This window comes from Saccoglossus kowalevskii, chromosome 7 (genome assembly GCF_978046115.1).
Source record: "Saccoglossus kowalevskii chromosome 7, keSacKowa6.1, whole genome shotgun sequence".
Classification (NCBI taxonomy): domain Eukaryota; kingdom Metazoa; phylum Hemichordata; class Enteropneusta; family Harrimaniidae; genus Saccoglossus; species Saccoglossus kowalevskii.
This window is the reverse complement of record NC_140647.1, coordinates 20,850,448-20,877,810: the sequence shown is the minus strand read 5'-3', so window position 1 is coordinate 20,877,810 and position 27,363 is coordinate 20,850,448. Positions and strand designations below refer to the sequence as shown.

Below are 27,363 nucleotides of genomic sequence, written 5' to 3'. Positions count from 1 at the left end.
TTTCAACATATTATTTGTATGGAATTCTATAGGGTGTGTTTCAACATATTATTTGTATGGAATTCTATAGGATGTGTTTCAACATATTATTTGTATGAAATTTATATATGGTGTGTTTCAACATATTATTTGTATGGAATTCTGTAGGGTGTGTTTCAACATATTATTTGTATGGAATTCTATAGGGTGTGTTTCAACATATTATTTGTATGAAATTTATATATGGTGTGTTTCAATATATTATTTGTATGGAATTCTATATGGTGGGTTTCAACATATTATTTGTATGGAATTTTATAGGGTGTGTTTCAACACATTACTTGTATGGAATTCTATAGGGTGTGTTTCAACATATTATTTGTATGAATTCTATAGGGTGTGTTTCAACGTACATATTATTTGTATGGAATTCTATATGGTGGGTTTCAACATATCATTTGTATGAATTCTATATGGTGTGTTTCAACATATTATTTGTATGAAATTCTATATGGTGTGTTTCAACATATTATTTGTATGGAATTTTATAGTGTGTGCTTCAACATATTATTTGTATGGAATTCTATAGGGTGGGTTTCAACATATTATTTGTATGAAATTCTATAGGGTGTGTTTCAACATATTATTAGTATGGAATTCTATAGGGTGTGTTTCAACATATTATTTGTATGGAATTCTATATGGTGGGTTTCAACATATTATTTGTATGGAATTCTATATGGTGGGTTTCAACATATTATTTGTATGAAATTCTATATGGTGTGTTTCAACATATTATTTGTATGGAATTCTATAGGGTGTGTTTCAACATATTATTTGTATGGAATTCTATAGGGTGTGTTTCAACATATTATTTGTATGGAATTCTTATAGGGTGTGTTTCAACATATTATTTGTATGGAATTCTATATGGTGGGTTTCAACATATTATTTGTATGGAATTCTATATGGTGGGTTTCAACATATTATTTGTATGAAATTCTATATGGTGTGTTTCAACATATTATTTGTATGGAATTCTATAGGGTGTGTTTCAACATATTATTTGTATGGAATTCTATAGGGTGTGTTTCAACATATTATTTGTATGGAATTCTATAGGGTGTGTTTCAACATATTATTTGTATGGAATTCTATAGGGTGGGTTTCAACATATTATTTGTATGGAATTCTATATGGTGGGTTTCAACATATTATTTGCATGGAATTCTATATGGTGGGTTTCAACATATTATTTGTATGGAATTCTATAGGGTGTGTTTGAACATATTATTTGTATGAATTCTATAGGGTGTGTTTCAACATATTATTTGTATGAAATTTTATAGGGTGGGTTTCAACATATTTGTATGGATTTCTATAGAGTGTGTTTCAACATATTATTTGTATGGAATTCTATAGGGTGTGTTTCAACATATTATTTGTATGAATTCTATAGGGTGTGTTTCAACATATTATTTTTATGGAATTCTATAGGGTGTGTTTCAACATATTATTTGTATGGAATTCTATAGGGTGTGTTTCAACATATTATTTGTATGAATTCTATAGGGTGTTTCAACATATTTGTATGGAATTCTACTGGGTGTGTTTCAACATATTATTTGTATGAATTCTATAGGGTGTGTTTCAACATATTATTTGTATGGTATTCTATAGGGTGTGTTTCAACATATTATTTGTATGGAATTTATATATGGTGGGTTTCAACATATTATTTGTATGAAATTCTATATGGTGGGTTTCAACATATTATTTGTATGGAATTCTATAGAGTGGGTTTCAACATATTATTTGTATGAAATTCTATAGGGTGGGTTTCAACATATTATTCGTATGAAATTCTATATGGTGGGTTTCAACATATTATTTGTATGAAATTCTATATGGTGGGTTTCAACATATTTGTATGGAATTCTATAGGGTGTGTTTCAACGTACATATTATTTGTATGGAATTCTATATGGTGGGTTTCAACATATTATTTGTATGAAATTCTATATGGTGGGTTTCAACATATTATTTGTATGAATTCTATATGGTGTGTTTCAACATATTATTTGTATGGAATTCTATAGGGTGTGTTTCAACATATTATTTGTATGGAATTCTATAGGGTGTATTTCAACATATTATATGTATGGAACTCTATACGCTATGTTTCACCATATCATTTGTATGGAACTATACAATGTATGCTGGGTTCCACCATATCATTAGTATGAATATGTATGAATGAAATCAGTCATATGTAACATTTATTGCATCTATCATATGAGAAGTACAGTTCTTACATAGTCCATCCTGTAAAAATAAAATTAAAAAAATATATAAAATCAAAAAGATTCTGAATCAGTAATTTTAATATCACAGAACTTGTTTTTTATTACATGGTTACATGTATAAGTTTGTAAAGCATTCCATGATACACTACTGATAGAAAATGTGAATATGCTGGCATTCCTATACTATAAATAGAGCCTAGATTCATACCAGACTTTATAAATCTGGTACAAGTAACTAAAACAACATTTGTCAAAATTGTGATTATCTTTACATGAAAACCAATCATTTAGAGTTTTAGAATTTAGGCACATACAAAAAAAAAAATGTAATTTAAAGTGCGGCGGTTGTTGCGCTGCGTATGTGCGACATTTGTGTTGATAAACATTGATTTTCCCACAATCCAATGCTCTTCAAATGGAAATCACAAGTATGAGGTTTGACCTGGGCACGACTTGCACTGAATACCACCGGCGATTAAAGCTTGGAAACATCTCAGTTTGTACTCTTTGATATGGGCAACAGTCAAAGTCGCCATCTCTGTTTATATGAGACCCATATATCTCGCACGTGCGTGGAACGACGACTACCACGCTTTAATCATAGTAGAACTGCCATCATGAAAAGAAGTCAATAAACACATTGAGATTTGACAATGTAATATATGTGGTACAATGAATGACATGGATGCCTGTTTATAGGTCTAATATATCAGCTTATTAATTTCTAAGGTACTACTACATGTATTTCAAAAAGATATACTGCAATCAAATATGAAAACAACACCTCCTGGGTGATTTTAATGTAAATGTTTAGAGATTGATAATGTACACAAAAATTCAGTGCTTTATGTACAATAATGGTTAAAACAAGGTTCCAGCCTGTTTTGAATACAAGTAAAAAACAACACAATTTTACACAAACATCTGAGTTTATAAAATGACAACATTATGTTAGCTAATGACAAATGAATATAATAAGCATTGATTTATATTCACAGACTTTACAAAAATTATCAAATAACATTTGATTTTAATACAAGTTTACCAAAATAGAGTTTAAAATGACAGTAAACCAACAATACCGCCCTCCTAGAGTTTGAACACTAAGCTTGTTGTGAACAATATACAAATATTTATTTTAAATGCACATCAAAAAAATATAGTTTTCTTTGGCACAGTACATTATATTTACAGAAAAGTAATCCAGATTTATAATAATATAACTACTAGTTAATAAATTTTGGGTATAAATCCTGTATTGCATTATTCACATCATGGTGAAAGCAGGATGGATCTGTGTGTAACAGTTTTATGTTTAACCATATATTTTTATTGCTAATATTTTTGTGCACAATTTTGCACATTTTTCTGTATTTGTTTTTCAATTTTGTATCAAATAGACAAATTATTGAAAATAATAATGGGGGTTTACTCAATGAAAAGAATCAAAATTTAATTTTGGCGGTCAAAATAGTGAAGCCATTTTCCGCAAGCTACGGGATCACGCATGACCACGATTCATGCACCTTAGCAACCATTTAAGCAGTCAGTTCAATTTGGTGGCAACAACATTGCTCTGTGTGTTGTAAACCTCATCACGAAATAATACCTGTGATACTTGAAACTACATTGGGAGTTAAACGGTAGTGATTCCTTCGTTCAGTACAAATAGTATATGAATGGTCTTTTTTGCGATTCTCTAAGTAAAAAACACAGTCTGAAAAGTGCGATCGATAGATCGAATGAAAGTAGCCCATAAATGTTTTCAAATATTTCGCCCAAGACCTGATTTAGACAGTGAAAATATGTACATTAGGTCGAAAATTAACAGAGAAATTGTCAAAAAATACATAGAAATGTTTAAAATATGCTGCCTAAAAGGTTAATTCAAGTGCATGATAACTAAGCAACCAGAGAGCCTGAAACTATTTTGTAGATATCTCTTTTGGCACAAGGATGAAATTGTAAATAACTGTGACTGTTTACAACCCAGCACTGCCTCACCATGGTGAATTTTTTTTTTAGTTCACGGAACAAATTAAAGTTCTGAGTGGTCATAAGTAATACTTCGTTTACGTCGTCGTTTGGCATCTGTGTATGTAACTTGAAATCTTCCTTGGTCTAAACTACTTGCTACAAATACAGCATTGCCTTCTATGGTGCCATCATGTCCATACAAACCACTGTCTAACAACACTGTAGCTCCTGTAAATAAAAAAAAATATGAAATGTTATCACTTCAACATCACACTAAATATATATTTTATTACAGTTTACAGGCAGATAATTACATTATAGATAACCGAACTGTAATATAAAAAATAATTTATAATATTACATAATGAGGGCACTGTACAGCAGAGAGGGAAGTTCTTTATGTGGAGACTTATTTGAAGCACCGGACCTCATGTTAAAATTTCATTTCAACTGTTACACATTAGGCATACCTTCACTTTCTGAGTCCATATTATAATGCGTTTCAAGTAACTTTTTGTGTCTTTGTCTTTCAAGTCCTGCTAACTGCATATGTTCATCGATCTCAGAATCTAATAACGCCAATGCCCATATACGAACCTAACAAGAAATAATTTGTTGATTTATATTAGAAGATAACAAGCCATGCATGGCACAAGTCCCCGTTTAAAATAGTTATCGAATTTAAGATATATACTTTTGTTTATAGTAATATAGCTGGAATATAACCATGTCAGGAGTATGATTTTTTAACATTAAAATGATTGACATTTGTATCTGATTGTCAAACAAGTACTTTGGAACGGCATTCAAAATCAGCCATTTTGAATACATGTATATATATATATAACATGATGTATAACGAATATATAAAATTTGAATATAATCAGTCAAAGCATTTAAGAGATATGGCTCTAGAAGCCCAATCATTGAATCGAATCTGAAAAATAAAATGACGTGCATCAGGAATCTGTAATGTCTAATGTATGTTAGTTTGAACAAAATCCATCCATAAATGCAAGAAATAGCCACCATTTGGCCATTTTGAATAGGATTGTCAAACCAATATATCTGTCTATCTATGACATGATGTATAATGAATATTTAAAATTTGAACATAATCAGTCAAAACAAGTCAGAGATATGGGTCTAGAAGCCAATTCATTATAACAAAATGGCCTCCAGACAGCCATTTTGAATCCGATCTGAAAAATAAATGATGTGCATCAGAAACCTGTAATGTCTAATATATGTACCAAGTTTGAATGAAATCCATCCATAAATGCCAGATATTTGATGCTTGATATTTGATGATTTTTTAGCACAAAAATGGCCACCATTCGTCCATTTTGAATCAGATCGTAAAACAAAATGATGTGCATCAAGGTCCAATAATATCCAACATATATACAAGGTTTGAACAAAATCCATCTGTAAACAGCTGAAAAATGCTTAATTTTGATGATTTTTAGCACAAAATGGCTGCCATTCGGCCATCTTGAATCAGATCGTGAAACAAATAGACGTGCATATGTGTAATATCATGTATGATGTATGTGTGAAGTTTGATTGTGATTGGTCCAGGCATTTCTAAGAACCAGATCCCAACGCACGCACGAACGGACACACGGAGGTCAAAACATAAGTCCCTGTTTTCAGACTGTTTGAGAATGTTTTTATAATTCTTTATTATAAAATTTTCAATCAGTTTCCAGTTTATAAACATGTTCAATACTCCATGTTAGTTTCAAAAAATATGTTTTTTTTATATTCATATATGCCAAGTTGGTGTTGTAAGTTGCTCTATTCAGTTTTAGACTTTTTGGAGCGATATATATTCTGTTATATTATGCATGCATAATTCACAGATGACATACATTTTGCCCACTCTGTGACATTTCCATGGTAGTATTTTATGAAAGTGTATTTATTTATGTCAGTACATGGGATAAATTGCACAACCTACCTCATCCATCATACCAATAAAATATGTATTGTTATCATAACCTAGATTCATCACTGTATCAGCAGCCTTTAAAAAACAATAGAGCACAATTTCATTAGGTATATATTAATGATACTGAACAAGTCATGACATTCTCTATACATCAGTATTTTAAAGCGTGTGTTCGAATTTCATGTAAATAAACAATGTAATTTATACTCGTTGTATACGTCGCTATGAGTCCCATATCGAACAGGACGCGGCACAACGACTGCCGCCCTTCATAGATTAATAGTGAGTACATTATGTATATACAAAGTATATGTATGAATGTATATAGGAGTACAGGAATATGGCAAATAGCTAGATTTTGATACTTGTACAAGGACAATGGCCACCAGGCAGCCATCTCGATTTGAAACCTGATAATGCTTGATGTACAATTGGATCACAACTTTGGCCAAAAGTTTCTGGTAATTGTGAACTGTACAAAGGGTGAATGCAACCCATCCAGGTATGTCGAGACATCTGGAATAGCATTCTTGAGAAGGAAATGACCACTTGTTCATTGTTTTGAATCAGACCCATCGAATGTTTGATATATTATATAAAGATCTAGACAGACATACTGATACATGACATGCACCTGCAACCCAAAGTGCATGATAATGATACAAAGTGTGAATTGCTCTGTCCATCCGTGAGAAAATGGTATACAGAATACAATTTTACGATTTTAAACAAAATGGCAGTTGATATGACAAATTGCACAACATCAAAACATGTAGTATGACAGTAGTACTTGTGTGCAAACTTTCAATTGAAATAAGCAATACTTAGTGAAGAATTGGCACAGACATGAATAAAAACAAAATGGCTACCATATTTGACCAAATCTTAAAAAAAATACATGACGTGCACTTGTAACCCAATATGCATTACCAAGTTTGATCAAAATCATCATCATCATCTATGAGAAGTGGCATGGGTATCAGGATATAGCAAATTGTGAATCCTAAATGGTCATCAGCCGTTAAGTAACTTGTGGTGCATTTATGTCATTATCTACTGTCTTTGTGTAAAATTTTGACAAATGCAGATGAACAGAATAAAAATTAATAGTCCCTGTAGTTTACTTCAATTGACAGGAACTAATAAAATGTGCTTATAAATGGACACTAAAATAAAGGGAAAAGGCATTTTGATGGTCAAATCTTAATTACCCAGGCTGGCAGGTTGGCATCTGTTAATGAAGCTTCAGGTCCAGTAATAGGTAATGTTGTACCATTGATGAATATGTCCAGTAGTAAATCTAATAAATAGAGATTGTACAAACATTTTCAAGATTCTAAGATGCAAAAAGTAATAATGATGAAACTTTGACTAATCAAGTAAAAAAGATTGATACAATCCCATAGTTTCTGAGATGTCTCCTCACAATATTCAGATGTCAAATGTGGCTAATACTGGAAATAACAAATGTTTAACAGAAATGAAATATCAATATTGCTTCAAATGATACCACAAGCTGGGAAGGACATCTTCATCATATGTGCAACTGCATCAGTCTGGAAATATTGGAGCTGACCATAAAATAAGCAATAGCATAAAAAGTAGCATCCAAGAAAATATGCATACTCTGGAATGCACATCAAACACTTTGCTTTGCCGAATTATTGGATTATTATTATATTATTTATATCTAAAACTAAAAAAATATTTAATATTTCCTGATACCGGTATATTAGCATATGTAATACTGAAACATGCATATATGTATTTAGAATATCCACATTTGGGAATGGAAAGTATTGCAATGAAATGGAAACATTCTAATGTATCTCGCTGATTCTACTTTTAGAGTTGATTCTTTGCTGAAAACGAGTACGGTAACATATTATGAGTTGGAATAGTTTTATTGTCAATATCAATAATGATTATTGAAAGTGACCAATAATGGCAAGGTTTCAGAAAATGTTTGGATTATAAGACGCTTTGTGTGTGCCATTGTTATTTGTGGAACCTAGTCAATAATAACAGAGTTAAAAAAGAACAAGAAGGTCATAAAGTATCGCATGGTTGTGGATTGAATATTGCGATATATTGCTACAGCTAAAAAATAAAAGTAATCCAAAGCATCCATAATTAAGCAGATGTGTATATTTAAAGCACCATATTCAATAAATAAATAATTGTCCAAAGCACTACACTTACTTTGAGCATCAAATCTCATGGTAACATGATTCCAGGTATTTGATTGGACAACAGTTGTTCCATTAACCAGATTCTTGCCAACTTGACCCCTTAACAAACTAAAAAAAAACAATTTTAGAAGATTCACCTGCAATAATACAATACAAGGCATTTGCATAGTATTTCATTAATATCTGTTGAACATATTGTCTGGAGTAATTTTTATTTATTATCTGTTCATCAGACAACAAAACACAGTCATACAAAATACTGTAAACAGCTTAAATTTTGTGAAAGTCAGTGAAAATCGTGAACTTTTATCTGTGGTACTACAAAAATTCATTGCAGCAAAATTTAAGTGGTTTACAGTATACCTTATCATCCAATAACACATTCTGTTATTTTTTTCAGATAATCAGTTGTTTTTTAAAAAAACATGTCATTTTTTTTCTTTGTTAGTGTTTAAGTAACCTATTTACAATTGCATGTGTGTTATGTAATACATGTAGTTAAAACTGCATTTTCAGAAAATTTAATTTGAGGTAAGAACAAATATAAACACAATAACCTTTTGAAATATGTGTTCAATATCACCAAGCATGATTATGAAAGTTTCCTAACCTTATTTCTTATCTACCCTTGGTTTGGGCTAATGTGCAATGTGATTTTAATGTTACCTGTTCTCCACATAAAGACACAGCTCAGCATTAATTGAACAAATAATAGGAATCTTGGAGGAAGGATAGTTGTTTGGCAAATTAATCCACGCTTCAACGGTAAAACTATACTCTAAGTTCAGATTCTGAATGGTGTTCAGTGTAACATAGTCTTCCACACCATCAAAATACAAGGCTTGATTGACTCTACAAATGAAATATAAAATGAGATATAGATTTAAAGCTAACGAGTTGTGCTCCACAGTTCATGGTTTCTACAGCAGAGTAAAACAGTGTGATAATTTTAAGTCATGAAGCTGTCTATTACCAAGTTGAGATCATTTTAGATTATCAAAGCATTGAGTTAATTATCCTGAATTATCAATTCTGTAACCAGAATATCAGAAAAAGATTGCATACATAAATAGTGGCGATGGTCTAAGGCGAGTCAATCCTAATTCAATTTCTACATTTACTGAGCATATAATAATGCATTATGAGAGACAATCTGTCATCCAACATAATATTAGAATATTATTTATCACTTTGGAGACTTACAAATTTAAACTAAATGAAAATTACAAAACTTTGTAACTTAATAGGGATTCATATTCAATAATAATACTATAAAAAATAGTTTTCTACCTGTCAGCACACTTGTATTTCAGTTTTGACCAAATGATATTGGGTTGTGCAAATTGGAATACTCCCAAACGACCTCCTGATATAGCTGTGTCATAGATTTCTCCAGAGTCTGTTATAGTGTCACTGCCAATTTTAACAACCACCCTAGAAAATAAAATAGTAATTGTTAAAGCCATGTAGTACTGTTCAAATGTATGCACTTCTTTTGGAACTACAGATATAAGTTTCTATTTATAATAGCAATATGGTAAGTTTAACTTTTCACCACCACTTTCTCGCCAACATTTTTCTGCATTTTTTTCCTTATACATGTATTTTTATATACTGTGGAATACTTTATTTTCGCTGGAATTAATTTTCGCTGAAAAGGCTTTTTGGGCGTTTTGTATGGAATTTATTTTCACTGATTTTTGATGAGTTTAATGTGAAATATAGGAAAAAAAGTATATTCGCTGGATTTTATTTTCACGGAATCATTTCTTAAGTGAAAATAGCGAAAATAAATTCCAAGCGAAAATAAAGTATTCTACAGTAAGTCAATTAACATAATTTTTACTCAAAAACTTTGGCCATTTTCGTCGAAATTAAATCTTCTGAAACAGAACTATTTTGTGAATTTGTGATGAAAAGAGTGAACTGATGGTGAAAAGGTTAATGCACTATTCAGGAAACAAAGGACTGTGAGTGAATGAGTTGCATTGAGTCTGTGCACACTCAGCCAGACTACTAAATGAATCTTAGACGAAGAAGACTGATAATTAAATTACAAATGTTGTCTTTGATACATGCTACATCACGACCACTATTTAGTGAAAGCATGACATACAAACCTTATAAGTCCAATAGATGGTCTATGTGTCAACGTCCATGTATAAGCCACATTATGTTCCCATCCTCTCATTTCTGGATCATGCCATAATAACGTGACTTGATCTGTTGTATCATATGAATGCCATAGTGCATCACTCAATGTTTTACCCGGACCAGTACTGGATATAACTTTCTGAAACAAAAAATATCCAAAAAAAAAATAAGATTAGTAATGACCATGTCCATGGAAATCTTGGACCTCTCATTAATATTATCTTCTATTGAGACTAGAATAACTACTGGTTTTTAATTTGAGGGCAGTAGAAATATGGTCAACAACAATTACCGGTACATCACAATAAAATAAAACTCTAAGCACATTTTTAAAAGAAGCAAATAAAAATTTGCTGAACCATTATAATATTATTTATTTTGACTATACACACATCTCTGTCATTTATATGCACACATGCACTACTAACGCAGCAAGTATGGTATACCGGATAATAACAAAGTAAGTTTTATGTAGAACAAAGAAGTAATGAAGCTTCTTAGTACAAATCATCATCGCAATGTTGGGTGATCAATGTCAAACAAACTATGCCCAAAAGTCATAATTCATAACTGCTAAAAATGAATCATATAAATGAAAAAACAAATTTCATAAATTTATCATGTAAACTCTTTTAGCTAGTGTTGTTTGAGGATACAAATCCTTGAAAAAATGTCTGGTTTATGATTTTTTTTTTGCAGAACAGATACCTACATGTAATTAAATTGATACAATCAAAGAATTTCATTGTAAATTTAAGCACTACTATGCACCTCTCCCTCACCACATAAATCATTTAAAAAATAGTGTGAGTGAAATTATGTTTTACTGTTCTTCAACTGATCCTCACCTTTATCTGTAAACCTTTTATACCAGCTCTATAATCAGGATAATTTAAATTCTTATGTCTCCACATCACAATGTAAAACTTTCTACTGCTTTGATATCCAAACACAAAACCCATATAATTTGTACCGACATCAGAATTTACAAACAATGTACCAGAGTAATCCACTGGTCCAAAGTAATCACGACCTATCAACATGAGTGGCATTTCAGTGTCTGCTAACTGGTGAACTTCTTTGCCCTGTAAAAATAATAATAAATTATATTACAGACCGATGGAAGATACAATCACCATACTGCCTTTGTAAGTTTTTTGCAGTATTCTCTTATTAATATACATCTTTTTCTGTCACGCGCAACTACCCTGTAGAGGCATCCTTACATACATGCTGTCTGTAGTGATAATGTATTGGTAGGTTAACAATCCAAAATGGCAGTGAAAGGGGATTCATGATCAGGAGTTCCGCTAAGTTCTGAAGTAGGTGGCTATATAGATTTAGAAAGTAGGAGTCCATAATGTGACTCTGTTCATCTATAGATTGTGATCCTTAAAAACACAAAGTAGTCAATTTAAATAGCTCAGTAACCAGCTATTTAAGTGGTATATAGAGGATAATATTTGGTAATTGTTGTCTTTTTATCTAAGTGCTGGCTCTTAATTTTTTCACCACAAGTATAGTCTTTTCATCACAAATTCACAAAATAGTCCAGTTTATAGTCTGCACTTTCCTTCAGAACATTGTGACAAAAATAGCGAAATTTTTTGAGTCAAAATTGAAGAATAACTCAAATTTTGTTTGTTGGCTCAAAAATTAGGGTTCATTTCCAGAAATATTGAAAAATATAAGAAAACAGTGCAGAAAAAATTGGACGAGGAAGTCTGATGGTGAAAAGGTTAACAAACCCTGCATGAGAGATATCTGGGGATCTAAATATCAATGCCCAAAATTTTCATCTGTTTTCACAATTTATGAACATTTTATAACATTTGAAAGCAACATGAATGCTGACAGTACAAAATCGACTTGTTTGGCATAAACCTGAACTTGAAATAATGAAGTCTCCATGAAAAACAGCATATTCTTGATAACTGAAAGCAGTAATCTCTTTTGCTTGTTCAATAAATACTGTCATGCGCACAGTAGAAACTCAACATGATGATACCTACCTGATCAACTAAATACCATACTGGGGGTGCTGCGTCTGTTAAAGTAGGGTCCAACTCAACTGATATATAATCTTCAAAACTAGTTGTTTGATAATTTATATTTTTTGGGCAATTGTCATATTCATCATCAATGCCATCTCCATCATAGTCGTCCTCGCAATCATCTCCAACCAAGTCACCTAGAAGAGAAAATATTGATTGAAGCGATTAAACAATGTGATCAAGTCACAATATGCAACCTACTATAATGCTACCTTGGCTGTTCAATATAGCAGAATCTAATTAACCAGATAGCTGACCACTCTTGGACATAACCATTGAAATATAACAATACAATAGTCACAGTAGACTTTCAAATCTAGCTGATTCCAGTTTATGTCACCCAGTCAGCAAAATGATCTAGATGGATGAAAGCATAGATTGTTCTTTGAATTGACATTTCGATCTGCTTGCTGTGCAGTGGTTCATCAGTTAGTATATGACAACCACAACTAGAGATCAAAACGGCAGATCAAATGAAATAAACATGTTGAATGTTGTCCCGTCCGCCTGTTTATGTCACAGAAATGACTTTAGCACTGTATTATCATTGCTCACTTAATTCTCAAACAATTTTTTAAATACTATATCATGTAAAATATTCAGTTACGTTGCTAATAGAAAGAAAACAAGTGTTGGAATTTGTAAGTTTCATCATATAGCTGCTATATACTGTACTATGTTAAGATTACCATTCAAGTCTGTCTGTGTTGGATTTGCTACCAGTGGACAATTATCAGATGTATCCGGGATACCATCACCATCTTTATCTTCATCACACATATCACCCACACCATCTCCATCAGTGTCTAACTGATCTGAGTTTGGTACATTCTCACAATTGTCAGCAAAATTGGGAATACCATCACCATCTCTGTGAAATAATAAAAACATTGATTTTGACTGGGATATAAAGTTTCACCAGACCAACCAGTGATTTGTCTGTCGCTTTTTTAATGAGCAAAAAAACAATCACAACAATATTTTTGTAGTATATATTGTAAATATATTTGGCAAATCATACAAATGGTAATTTATTAAATTTTCATGTATGGAATTCCTACTTAATAAAGGCTGAAGAAATATTTTCAGATTCTAGTGGCGGAACTACTGTGATTACATTGTGCTGATAAGTGAAATTTGCTATTAATATTAAACATATGTGAACTTAAATAACATAACTCATTGTTTTACTGAAAATATGGTACTACTGTAAATGCAATATTTATTCACCTGTTTTTATTTTCGCTATTTTTGCTGATAGGTAAAATTCGCTAAACTCATAGTTTTCACATCAAAATAGTGAAATTAAATCCAGTGAAAACAAATGGTTATATAGTACTGTTCTTTATTAGAGGTATGCATAAGAAATAGGGCAGTGCATAAGCAGTGTAAGTTGTATTTACCTGTCTTTATCTGTTCCATCAGGGTCATCGCATGCATCACCCCATCCATTATGATCACTATCAGTCTGGTCTGTGTTGCCAATATCAACACAGTTATCACATGCATCACCTACACTATCACCATCCCCATCTGCCTGGTCACTATTGGCAACAAATAAACAATTGTCTGTATCATCTAAAACACCTAGATAGAGATAGAAAAACATGAAACAAATTAGCGCATCACCAGATACACTGTATTATTTCAGCACACATATGACTGCAATGGATCTGAACTTGGCATACGTTAAACTGTGTGGCAATCTTCCTTTTATGAAGACCTTTTAGTCTGGTGTCTTGAAAAAAACATTGAATTGTTGCCATAAAAACAATACAGTGTTTGATAGGTTAGACATATGCAAGTTAAATAATTAACATATTGAATGTTAGAAATGTGGTCTGTAATGACTTTTTGACCTGGCTTTTTGACCCGAAGCCACTACAGTGTCAGTTTGACCTGGTATTTTGTAATCTTCTTTTCAGAAGGATTTTTCCCAAATTGATGCAGTGCTCTGGATATGTCTACAGAACATAGGACAGACTCAATTCAGCTTTTAAAACTATGCCAACATGAACAAAATTCAAAATTCTTGAAACAAATCAATCTTGTAACTTAGCATCAATATTTTTATCACTATAACAGTAACATATATATCTACATCATCATCATTATCTAACTTACTATCATTATCATCATCAGTATCACATATATCACCATCTCCATCATCATCATTATCTAACTGATCAGGATTGAGATCATTGACACAGTTGTCACAGTCATCACCAACACTATCACCATCAGTGTCAGTCTGACCAGGATTCTTGACATATTGACAATTATCCTACAAATCAAATAGAGAAGCACATCAGATATTTTTGAAAGAGGTGTCTTCCTTTAAAAGTGAGAAGGCATATCAGTAGTAGACACTAGAGGGCAGTGTTTATACTTACATCCTCATCATAGATGCCATCGCCATCATCATCTCTATCACATATGTCTCCTTTATTGTCATGGTCATTGTCTTCTTGTCCACTGTTTGGAATGACATCACAATTGTCAGCTTTACAAATGTCTTCATTGCAGTGCAACGCAATGGCTGGGTACCCATCGCCATCGATGTCATAACCACAGTAAACACCATCACCAGCATACCCATCATTACACTGATGAATTCACAAGAATACATTTCAATAATGTATGTAATAACACTGTTTCACTATATTTTGGAAAATGAGTTTTGATACCGACTCTACAATGAGAACTGTAGAATTTTTTGAATGGGGTCAAGATTGAAGAATGTCAAAAATTCTGAAAGTCTGAAAGTTGTATAATCGAACTTTTTCACATTTCTAGATCAAATCTGGAAAACAAACTAAGGGAATTGTCAGCATCCTTTATTTTAGGTTTTTGTCATATTACCTCAAACCCTGCAAATAGAAGTGTGCATGGAATCATGGGAAGAAGCATGGTGCATTGCCGTGTGATAACTGTCATAAAGGTGATTGACAGGACATACAATGTACTTGTTTTCAACTCTGGAAGGACAAGTAGAATCTACCAGGTGTGCTTGAGATTTACATAACAAAGGGTGTTTACAACTTTGGAAGAAGAATTAAAATCTATCAGGTGTGCTGTTATTTGAAGTAAGTAAGTAAGTAAGTAATTCTTTATTGCTATCGTATCCCATTTGAGATCTTGACAAAAAGTACAATAAAGTCAAAAACATGTAATAATAAAAAAATGAAAAATAAAAGGAAATACTAAAAATACAGTAAGAAATAAGAAAGGATGTTTATGATCTACTGAGTTGCTACATGACACAGTTGCTAGCAAGATCACATTCTGATTGGCTAATGTGGAAACCCAGATTCTTCATTCATGACTGTACATTTCTAAACTGCTTGGCATCATATTTTCATACCTCACTTTAGTTGCATCCCCATCTTGTATTATGTGCAGAACACCTCCCACCGATTAAAAATGATAAATTAGGTTGTTTTGACCAGAAATACTGGAATACTGAGCTAACTGAATACCTGCAACATGGTTGTGGTATGTAATTACTAAATCAAATGTACTTTTCATTATTGTAATCACTCAAAACCGCTATTTTATTATTCTAAATTTAATTCCAAGATTCTGTTGGATAGGATTTCTCATGAAACATACAAAATCCAATGCCCTTATTATATTTACATGGACCAGGTCTCACATATTGAAAATGAAAATTTAACTTTTGTGAAATTATACACTTGCAAATACAAAGAAAAATTGTGCATTTTAGTTAACAATGTACTGTGGAATACTTTATTTTCGCTGGAATTAATTTTCGCTGAAAAGGCGTTTTGGGCGTTTTGTATGGAATTTATTTTCACCGATTTTTGATGAGTTTAATGCGAAATATAGGAAAAAAAGTATATTCGCTGGATTTTATTTTCACTGAATCATCCAATCAGCGAAAATAGCAAAAATAAAGTATTCTACAGTATTTCTCAATAAATAAGGCAAAAAAATGTAATAGCATTTTTGCCCCACCACTTGATCTTAGCAGATACAGTTCAGGTAATAGCAAGTTGACATCCAGCGAAAATAGCGAAAATAAATTCCAAGCGAAAATAAAGTATTCTACAGTAACTGAACCTTTGACAGAAGATTGAGATAAGTGTATTTACCTCACATATGTAAGTTCCAGGTCCAGTATATATGCAGGTAGCATCATCATGACAATTATTTGTGCCCAAGTCACAGTAATTTCCACTTAAACATCCAATGTATCCATCTCCTATGTAACCAGGTGGACAGGTACCACAGGTATAACTTCCCTGAAAACATAGAGAATTTGCATAATGTAGTAATTACACACCAATAACAAAGTTACATTAGTAAACTTGTGCCAATTTCATCACAATCATCATCATTATCTAAATCACTATCATTATCAGTGTCACACATATCTCCATCACTGCCATTATCAAACTAACTTTCATTTTCATCAGTGATGCCAATTTAAGAGAACCAGAAAGAAACTAGCAATAGATTTGCTCTATCCGAAGCACATCTCCAATAGAAGTGCATGTAAACTAACAGTTGTATTTATTGTATACTGAATCATTATATTTTCTTAGAACAAATACAGTAGGTAAAACATAATGCCAATTTTATTTTTGAATTTGAGAAGAATGAGAGTATTTTTACTAAAGAAAATATTTGTCATGTGCTGGGTTTTATCCAAAATCCTACCAGGGGGAGAACTCATTCAGACCACTCAGTTTTCAATTGAAATTCATCAGAGAAAGAGTCAGTGGAAATTGTAATAAACATGCTACATGTATAACTAGAATATGGAGAAAGCTATATATGCACCAATGTTTACCAACCAACCACAAATATGGGAATGTTTGGCATGGCTGTCAAGAATGATTAATGTATTTTACATACTGGGATCTATTTGTTAGAATATGTATAAGCATAATGTAGCAAAACATACTTACTATTGTATTTGTACATACTGACAGTGGATCACAGTTATTGTCACCAGTGAGGCATTCATCAACATCATCACAAACCTGAACAATATGAAGTAAAATATAATTAAAACCCAGACCATATAGATGTCATCTAATTACTGTTTCACATTTAAAGTTTGTGCATGGTAATATATTCCTGGTTTGATGTTTACAATCAAAACTAAGAATGAAGTACATACCAAGAAAATTTATGTATTGCAGTATGACCTGCCATGTGCAGCTCTGAAAGACGACAACTTTTAAGGATCCAAAATGTTCAAGAAAATCATGAAATTAACATTTAATGGTGAACATTTAATGGTTCTACAGTATATAATGTATTACCTACCTGGGTCTGAGTAAGTATGTGTTCTATTCCTACACCATGTGGTGCATATCCACTATAACCACACGGACATCCACTACATGTATATCCAGGTGCTAAATTAATACATTCTTCAAAACATGCACCTGGGTTAGCAGCACACTGAAAATACACACACATTTATTAGTATTAGTCTACAGTAAAAAAAGAATAGAACTACCGTTACTGCTATATCGGTATATGGCTTGTTAGGTGTCTGTAAATGATATTGTCTGGACGTGGAAGTTATTATTATTCATGATATTTAGATATTTATGATATTTATATTTGTTACAAATAACAGTTTTATTATTAAACACTGTCACAGAACTCTCAGTCACACATTACATTTTTGTAGGGTAAAGCGGGAAACTGAAAGGAGATATGGTGAAAAAGAGATGTTAGGAATTAATATGGAAGACATGCAATGTTATCCCAACACATTGTGGTTACCTGATGCAAATATTTAAAGCATGGTGGTCCTTGTGTTCGGTATGCAACATACAAATCAAGTGTTGACATACATTGTTGGTTTGCCTGCCATACAATGATCATCACCTTGTACTATAGTTATATTTAGGCAAATCAAGAGAATCACAGATAAAATGTGACAATTATTTCAGAAAACAGATATTTATAACAAGATTGCTTTAAGGAGTGTGATTGAAAAAAGCAATGAGAAGAAATTGCCTTATAAAATATATTTGTAAATGGAACTAAGAGATGAAGGATGTGGCAGTAAAAGGTCATGTATTGATAACTTTACCTCATCAATATCGATGCATGTTAAGCCATCACCAGTAAATCCCTCTGGGCACTCACCACACGCAAATGTACTGCCACCAGTGTTAACACATTGTACATCACCAAAACATGGATTAACGTCAGCCCAACATGGACCTGAAATAACACTTTATTATGAACATATTTGAATTCTACTACTGTAAAATGACTAATTTTCACTGGGTTTAAATTTCACTGATTTAGCGTTTCAGGCATATTTAGTGGGTTTAAAATTCACGGTTTTATCATTTGGATAATGTGTTCTATGCTCAATTTACATATTCACTGGGTTTTAATTTACCGCATTTTCCAGTCAGCGAAAAAAGCCAAATTAAAACCCAGTGAATAATTAACCCTTTTACAGTATTCCACTGGCCATGCTCTAAAAGCATTGTGGATCACTGATTTTAGCTGGAATATATTACAACAGAAAATATCTGTTTGCGTTTGTTTTTTTTTATTTTCACAGACTTGACATAAATTACACACAGACCTCTTTTACTGGATTTTAAATATCCAAAAAAATATATCGAGTGTTAAATTATATTATAAATAGAATTGTTTTAATAATCATATAGTGCCCTCTTGTGGTAAAAAAATAACTTGCTCAGCATTGCTTGTAACATTTCAAAATGGTATTTTTTGAGGGGTTTGGGAGATCATGGGACGATATTCTTCTAAAATCTGCAGTATATAGAATAATGTAAAAAGATCTGAGTTTATAGTTTATAGTTTATAGTGTTTTCCTATCTGGTTTAATTTTATGTCTGACCTCCACTGAACCTATTTAGCATAAAGTAATAAAGATGAGTGAAAACTAAAAGATTTTATTGTGCTTTATGCACAATTTCATTGAAATAAAAGAAAAACTTTGCTTTTTGTCCCTGATTAGTGATTTTTTTTCTTGGAATATATTAAAGCTTAGCAATTTATTTATTTCGAGATCCTGTTTATATAAACTAGTAAAGGAATCTATAAAACCATACTAGACAAACAAATTTGCATAATTATTACTTACAATTGGAAACACTTGTACATGTTTTACATGCAGTACAATCGCCATCTGAATATTCATCTGGGTCACAGGGGTCACACGCTGTTTTGCATTCTGTACTAGAATAACCTGGTTCACAGCATAAACATTCAGATTGTGCAGACTGGTTGTTATATGACCCTGGTTTACAACACTTACAAAACTCTGGAAGGAAAATAACGACTGGTTGTTATATGACCCTGGTTTACAACACTTAAAGATCTCTGGAAGGAAAATAATGACTGGTTGTTATATGACCCTGGTTTACAACACTTAAAGAACTTTGGAAAGAAAATAACGACTGGTTGTTATATGACCCTGGTTTACAACACTTACAAAACTCTGGAAGGAAAATAACGACTGGTTGTTATATGACCCTGGTTTACAACACTTAAAGATCTTTGGAAGGAAAATAATGACTGGTTGTTATATGACCCTGGTTTACAACACTTAAAGAACTTTGGAAAGAAAATAACGACTGGTTGTTATATGACCCTGGTTTACAACACTTAAAGAACTCTGGAAAGAAAATAACGACTGGTTGTTATATGACCCTGGTTTACAACACTTAAAGAACTCTGGAAAGAAAATAACGACTGGTTGTTATATGACCCTGGTTTACAACACTTAAAGAACTCTGGAAAGAAAATAACGACTGGTTGTTATATGACCCTGGTTTACAAAACTTAAAGAACTCTGGAATGGAAATAACGACTGGTTGTTATATGATCTTGGTTTACAACATTTACAAAACTCTGGAATGGAAATAACGACTGGTTGTTATATGATCTTGGTTTACAACATTTACAAAACTCTGGAAAGGAAATAATGACTTTGATGATAATAGAGGATGATGATGTTCAGGTCAAAATGCACATAGGAGCTTTCAGTTTAATAAAACAACAAAATGGTAATGGATGAAAAAGGTAATTATGCAATTTACCATATTGCCTGCTGAAAGCCAACACACAAATCAATGGCAAAGAAAGTCAGCAGGCAATGAGTTAACAAGTTAACATATTTGTTCTATTAGGAGTGCAACTCATAATTTAAGTACAGTGAAACATTAAAATATTATTTATTTTAACCACAGAATCACCTTGACACTTTATATAAGCATACAAGTTAAAATACAGTACTGTTTGCATTTTTTCAATATTGAATAATAATTAACTTTCAACTTGAGAGTTTGTGTACGATCCAACACATTCGTCAGTGGAGATAATGTTGAAGATTTTGACTTTGACTGTATTCCAACAAACTCTAATATTTTTAATCTCATAAATTTGGGTGGTACGTAATTAATATTGTAATAAAATGTGCATATTTTTTGTGACCATTTCTGTTTCTTCATTGTAAAAGTCGATGACAACGCAACTAATTTTCGTAATTTTATTTTCCCTCAAAGACGTAATATCCCCCTTAATCACATGGTGAATTAAAATTATCATTTGCACTCTTTTTTGAGGGGGATGCTCGGGTAAACACCCACACCTAAAAAAAATCATGATTTTCTGAGTTGAGGACCCTGGGCACTATAAATGCAGTTGAGTATGGTAATACTTTTGTCTATTAAGGCAATGCATGTTACAATATGATCATTGAAAAAAAGGTCTGAAATGTTTGTTTGTGCATTAACAGGAGACGGTACTTCCTTACCTGTATTATACCCCAGTGAGAAATATCCTGGTCCACATATGGAAGCAACACCCTCAAAACATGCTGTACCAGGCTCACACAATGTACATGATGATGGGCAGGATGTTTCATCACATCGACCATGGTGATATATAGGACATGGTGTTGCATAACCATCAGTACATAGCTACAATACAAATTTGACAGTACTCATTGTCATCTCAATCCTGTTAATGATCTACAACATGCTTTATATTAATACATTTACTTTATTAATCCTATACATGATAATCCTGCAGATATTGTGAATATTAGTACACATACTGTATTGATTCTGATTCTCGAGTCCTCATGTAAGGGTATACATACTTTTTAGTCGTGCAGACACAGTGAGTAGTTTCAACAGATGTTACTATTAAAACATATACTGTATTAATCTTATTCACAAATGCTTCATGTATGGGTATTGCCAGCATACATCCTTTAATTATTACAGGTGCTTATTAAAACCTTAAATTTATTAGTCATAGACTCACTAATTAGATATGTTGGGAATATCAAATTCATCAATAAAACATTTACTCTGTTAATATTAGACAATTGCATCATGGGAGTTTTATCACATAAAACTTTTAAAACTTACCCATCCTATGGGACAGGGGGAACACTCTTCAGCATGTCCAAATGAGTGCTCCGTTATTGACCTATCACACGGTGATGGTGGATCGCATCGACCACAAGGACGTTGGATATCATCACCAATACAGTAGTAAGTAGTCTCACATCGAACACACTCAGTGTCATCTACAGGATGAAATGTTAACTATTTATCAAAGTAAAACTGACAACATGCATAATAAACTGTAAACCAATAATATTTACTGCTATTCATTTTCACAGGATTTTATGGCATTCGTAACGACAAAATGTTGTGAAAGTTACTGATACTTTGTGTTATAGGACCACCAGAGAAATTTTTACAGCAACAAAATGTTGCGATTTTCACTGACTTGCAAAAAGTTCTACAGCCTTTAGGTTGTTCTATTGATCATAGTCTATCAATAGTCGTCTTGCTGACGTTTCTGTGTGAGCGGCGTAAACATCGTTTCTGTACCGAAGGAATGAAATGTCAAGCTTATGGTGCTCAGGCAGAAACGAGCATTTCATAGGCAAGATGACTGTTGACAGTCTATACTGATCATTACATTATTTAATGGGATTTTATCTGTAAAAAATCTTTCATGCATATCATAAGAGAGGGATGTCAACTTGCTATTACCTGAACTGTATCTGCTAAGATCAAGTGGTGGGGCAAAAATGCTATTACATTTTTTTGCCTTATTTATTGAGAAATACTGTAGAATACTTTATTTTCGCTATTTTCGCTGATTGGATGATTCCGTGAAAATAAAATCCAGCGAATATACTTTTTTTCCTATATTTCACATTAAACTCATGAAAAATCAGTGAAAATAAATTCCAAGCAAAACGCCCAAAAAGCCTTTTCAGCGAAAATTAATTCCAGCGAAAATAAAGTATTCCACAGTAAGTTGATACACAGATGGAACTCATGCAGAATAGAGTTTGATTGGATGTATATAGATATCCTAGTTGCATACCCTCATAATGCCTTGGTATGCGATTATAAACACCTGTGTGGCTGACAATACTAAGTTTCCCATTGTTACTTTCACCAGTTGGTTACAAAGTTCAATCAAAATTGTCTCATATATTATTAATACTAATATAATTAATATAATATTGTAATATTATTATATCAAGGAGAATATCATTTAAAAATTTTCAGTTAAATATACTCACGCAATAGTCTTCTTGCTGGTGTGCAACCTAATAATTCAAATCTTAAACCTATCCCGGTATTCCATGTTATTGGATTAATTCGTATATGTTGTGATTTGATGGTACTGTGAAAAATGTTGTTCTTAAACGACCCACTATTATGGTTGCCAGTGAATACCTGTATAAGTACAGATAAGAAGAATTACAGGATTACTGTCAGAAATTGGCCACTGAGCATTGCCATGGTTATAGGCCATTCACTTTTCTATGTATTCATCCTATGTATTGTACTGACCCATTGTTTTATGTTATCTCAATCTAGCCCATAACTTGATACATATTTGACCAACTCGATCAGGAAATCCTATTCCCACAATCACTTCAGAATATATTACTTACTCAATCAATCAGAGTGCACTCTACTTCAAGAATGAGTGGCCATTAAAAATTGCAAGATTTGAGGAAGACTTCCTATGGGAGTTTGTAAGATCTATGTGTGGCTTTCACAATAAAAAAGTAACAAAAACAGTAGCAAAATTAAGAAAAGAGAAAAATTACACTTTAAAATTGATCTTATTTTAATCAGATTGGATCAAGTACATGTATACACTTACCACATCATTCCCATTGTCATCAGTGAAGCTTGTGTAGGTACTTCCATCATCACTGTATTGTATTTTAAATGTTGTAACCCAGTATTCTTTATCAGGATTACCCTGAGTTACAATGCCATTATAGAGGTATGTCTCACCCATATCAATAGCTAGCCATTGTGATGTATCAAACACTGCTGGTACCCATCCTAGATATTAGCAAGGTAAAGACATTGGGCTATGATATGTATAACTGTAATTTTATTACACATACATTATACATTGTGCATGTTGATTATATGTGGATAACACTGTATTTGAAGTGAATTCATAAACTAAATTCATTAAATCAACATTACAATTATGGTGTACGTTAGGTCATGTTTGTAGATGAAAAACATAACAAACAAAGGTCATAGCATCAGAGTGGCATCAATCTAATTATCACAAAAGTATTTTTGGAGTATTTGCTATGTACATTTGAGGGTCAATGGTCAATTTTGATGAAGTAACGGTATCTCCACAGCATACTCCCTGCTGATTGGCATTTTGATATTGAATTATAGAAAAAGAAATTTAGGTTCAAAATTAAATCATTCAATTTTTATGGCAGATGCTTGATCATTTTATGCATTACTTGAGATCTTGCAGTAAAAGAAAAATTATCTATTATTATTATTTAAAAAACCCTGTGACTATGTTTAATCCTCATTGTTTCTATATTATTTCACTTGTTAGAGTAATAAAAAGAGCTAGGTGGACTGCATCACCCGTTTTCGCAAGCTCTGATGTAAACATAATCTCTCACAAACAGGTGTGGGATTAAGCTGATAAGTCTTGTATTTTATCTTGGTAAAATTAATAGATCTGATTGGAGGCGTCTCTAAAGAATGTGCCCAATCGAAGATTGCATAACATGTGACAAATGGTCTTATATATAATGTAGCGTTGTGTTGCCGATCAAGAAGAATTGCCGATGCAGTTTTTGGTGGCTTTTCCACAGTTCCTAATTGCCATAGTTCCATGATTGTCTCCGGTATGTGGCCTAGGTTCTGAACAAGAACTACTGTTACAGTCTGTTAAAACTTATTTATGTAGACTATCACTTGATTTGGTTACAATGCGATTTTGACGCAGATACCGCAGTCGATTCAATGTGTCCGTTCCTTTCAATGCAAAGCACTTAGTTGGATACAAAGCCTCAGCCTCTAGCATGGGTCGGTTTGTGCAAAATATTGAAATCATTCCCAAAGCAAGTGCACAGTTCTTACCTCAGAGACATACAGTTGCTATGTTTTTAAACATATGACGGTTCACTGAGAGCATATAATTTGCATCACGCACATGAATATTACCGTGCATTTCAAGGTGGCAGTATGTCTTATCGGTGTTTCTTTAGTACAGTGAAAAATTGGGTAACAAATTAATAAAATGAGTGTTGGTGTATTTTTAGCCCTCATGTAACAGATAGTAAAATCCGGGGCTGAGAAGAAAACTTCTACTGAACAATTTTGCCTGTGATGCAGCTATAATGAGCAATTGACTGGACAATGCATTGAAGAAAATATCTCAAGTATTTCCAGAGAGGATCGCACTTAAATAAACATTGGCTATATACCATCTGTCAAGGTGTAGTGCTGAGGCCAAGGCCGAATAACTGAACCTTGGCTAGCAAAGATGGGTTAAGTGGTCTCGCTTTACCTGAGCCTTTTGGTATAGTATCATCTCTTCCTAGTGTCAACCTTGCTCTTTCTTTACTAAACTCATCACTTTCCTCGGATGAAGCTGACATCCATTCATCACGTACCACATAATTTCTCAAACCAAGTTCTTCCCGACAACCTGAAAAGGTCACATGGAGAACATATAATTTGCAATTATCTTCAACCTAGAAGACTACAAGTATGTTGGAACTGGTGAAAAATGGAATTTATACATTTTTTGATAGAAATCTGAAAAAGAAATTATATTATATACTGATTAATACTGAAGTTTGTCAATGAATGTGCTTTATATAAACAATAATCACACATTGCAATTCCCCTTTACATTCAAACAGAATTCAAACAGCCTTCTGACCAACAAGAACAATATTGCTATTGTGATCCACTAGTAAATATACAGAAAATTTGCTTTTAATGTTTAATATTTGTGTCTTATGTGAAATTAATTGCAAGAAAAAGCCTGCATGTCATCAATTTATATCATTTAGCAAGTTATAAACACTTTGCAATATGTATTTAGAAAAGAAGAAAAAAACAGTGTAAAGACCATCGTTGGACTTGTCTCTGTATTCTAAATGAGAAAACTGTAGATATATTCCATGATTGTGAGAATGATGAATGATGCAGATTCTCCTTACTCTAATGATAACACACTATAACATGGAATGAATAAACATGATTGGGAAGGAAATAGTACAACAAAACAAACTGTTACATAGCACTTACTGAATTCTAAAATGTAATATTTAGGAACTCTAAGATATACTTTTCCAGTAGTATAACCAGTATAGATACTGATATCTATTGGATCACCTCTTGTATCAGTCAAACACGTATCATGCATAGTGATTTCCACTGTAACAGTGTCTCCACGTGTTGGGGTACCACCATCTATTGCAGCTAAGGTAAACTCAACTATGCTAGTATCATTGTAATTTGACCTATTTAAAAAAAAAAGCTGTTAAACTTCTGAAAATATTTTCCTTTTTACAGTGACAGTGCTAAATAATGTATACAATACAATCAAAAAAGCAGAAAATTAAAAAGTGACAACCATGGTTGCATATGCTAAATATCTGACACAAAATACAATGAAGATGAATGCCTATATCTAGAAATACTGATATATAAACTAGCGAGTCTTACACGAATTACACGATTTTTCAAAACTGTCAGCTGACAAGAATAGGATAGGAGTAAAGTTGCATGTAATTTCGCCTTTAGGCTTTGATTGAAAGAGTTAAGAATTCCATACACTAACACTATATTAACAACATACCCTTATCTTTTCATCTATGACTGACTACAGTGTTAATGTCTACTTACCTCTCACTGTATTCAGAGACATGGTAAGTCACTTCCCCACTTACACCACTATCTAAATCACTTGCATTGACAACAAATAGTGGATCCGATTGTAAAATTGGTTGTGGGTACAGACTAATAGTTGATGATTCACTCAGTTCTGGACAGTTGTCATTTACATCTTGAACGACAACCTGAAAATTTACAACAGTGGTTTGTATTATTAATTTGCTACATAATCATTCAAATTCTTCAAATCACCCAGAATTCATTGCCATACTCAATAGTACATCTAGTTTTTACTTTGACATCCAGAATGCCAATATCCCTATGTAAAATATGCATATGGCACAACATCGCTTGCCGGCGCCGTTTTTTTCCATAAAATTTGGCTATAGGTGGAGCTCCTAGTAGACCATCGTGTAAACAGACTTCGTATGTATAAAGATGAGCTTGATATCATAGTATTTTTGTTACCACTAACCTTGACAACAATTTTGCCATCAGCTGCAGGGGATGCGTTATTGTCAACAACACCAATAATAATCATATATAGAA

The 27,363-nt window shown here is 32.5% G+C and overlaps 1 protein-coding gene across 1 annotated transcript; it reads right to left on the bottom strand.

Moving 5' to 3' along the window:
- Positions 1-2,230: 2,230 nt before the first annotated feature.
- Positions 2,231-27,363, bottom strand: LOC100367144 (uncharacterized). The gene is made up of 27 exons (XM_085501276.1): positions 27,290-27,363; positions 26,827-26,999; positions 26,227-26,441; positions 25,478-25,618; positions 23,798-23,985; positions 23,205-23,361; positions 22,027-22,187; positions 21,405-21,570; positions 19,731-19,910; positions 18,696-18,829; positions 17,915-18,052; positions 17,551-17,625; positions 16,732-16,881; positions 15,010-15,222; positions 14,741-14,900; positions 14,020-14,203; positions 13,306-13,487; positions 12,575-12,753; positions 11,411-11,647; positions 10,529-10,701; positions 9,699-9,842; positions 9,075-9,260; positions 8,419-8,516; positions 7,428-7,516; positions 6,226-6,291; positions 4,733-4,859; positions 2,231-4,490 (listed from the first exon to the last, which is right to left on the bottom strand). The coding sequence occupies exons 1-27, from the start codon at positions 27,353-27,355 to the stop codon at positions 4,324-4,326; spliced, it is 4,149 nt and encodes a 1,382-aa protein (XP_085357402.1). The 5' UTR covers positions 27,356-27,363; the 3' UTR covers positions 2,231-4,323.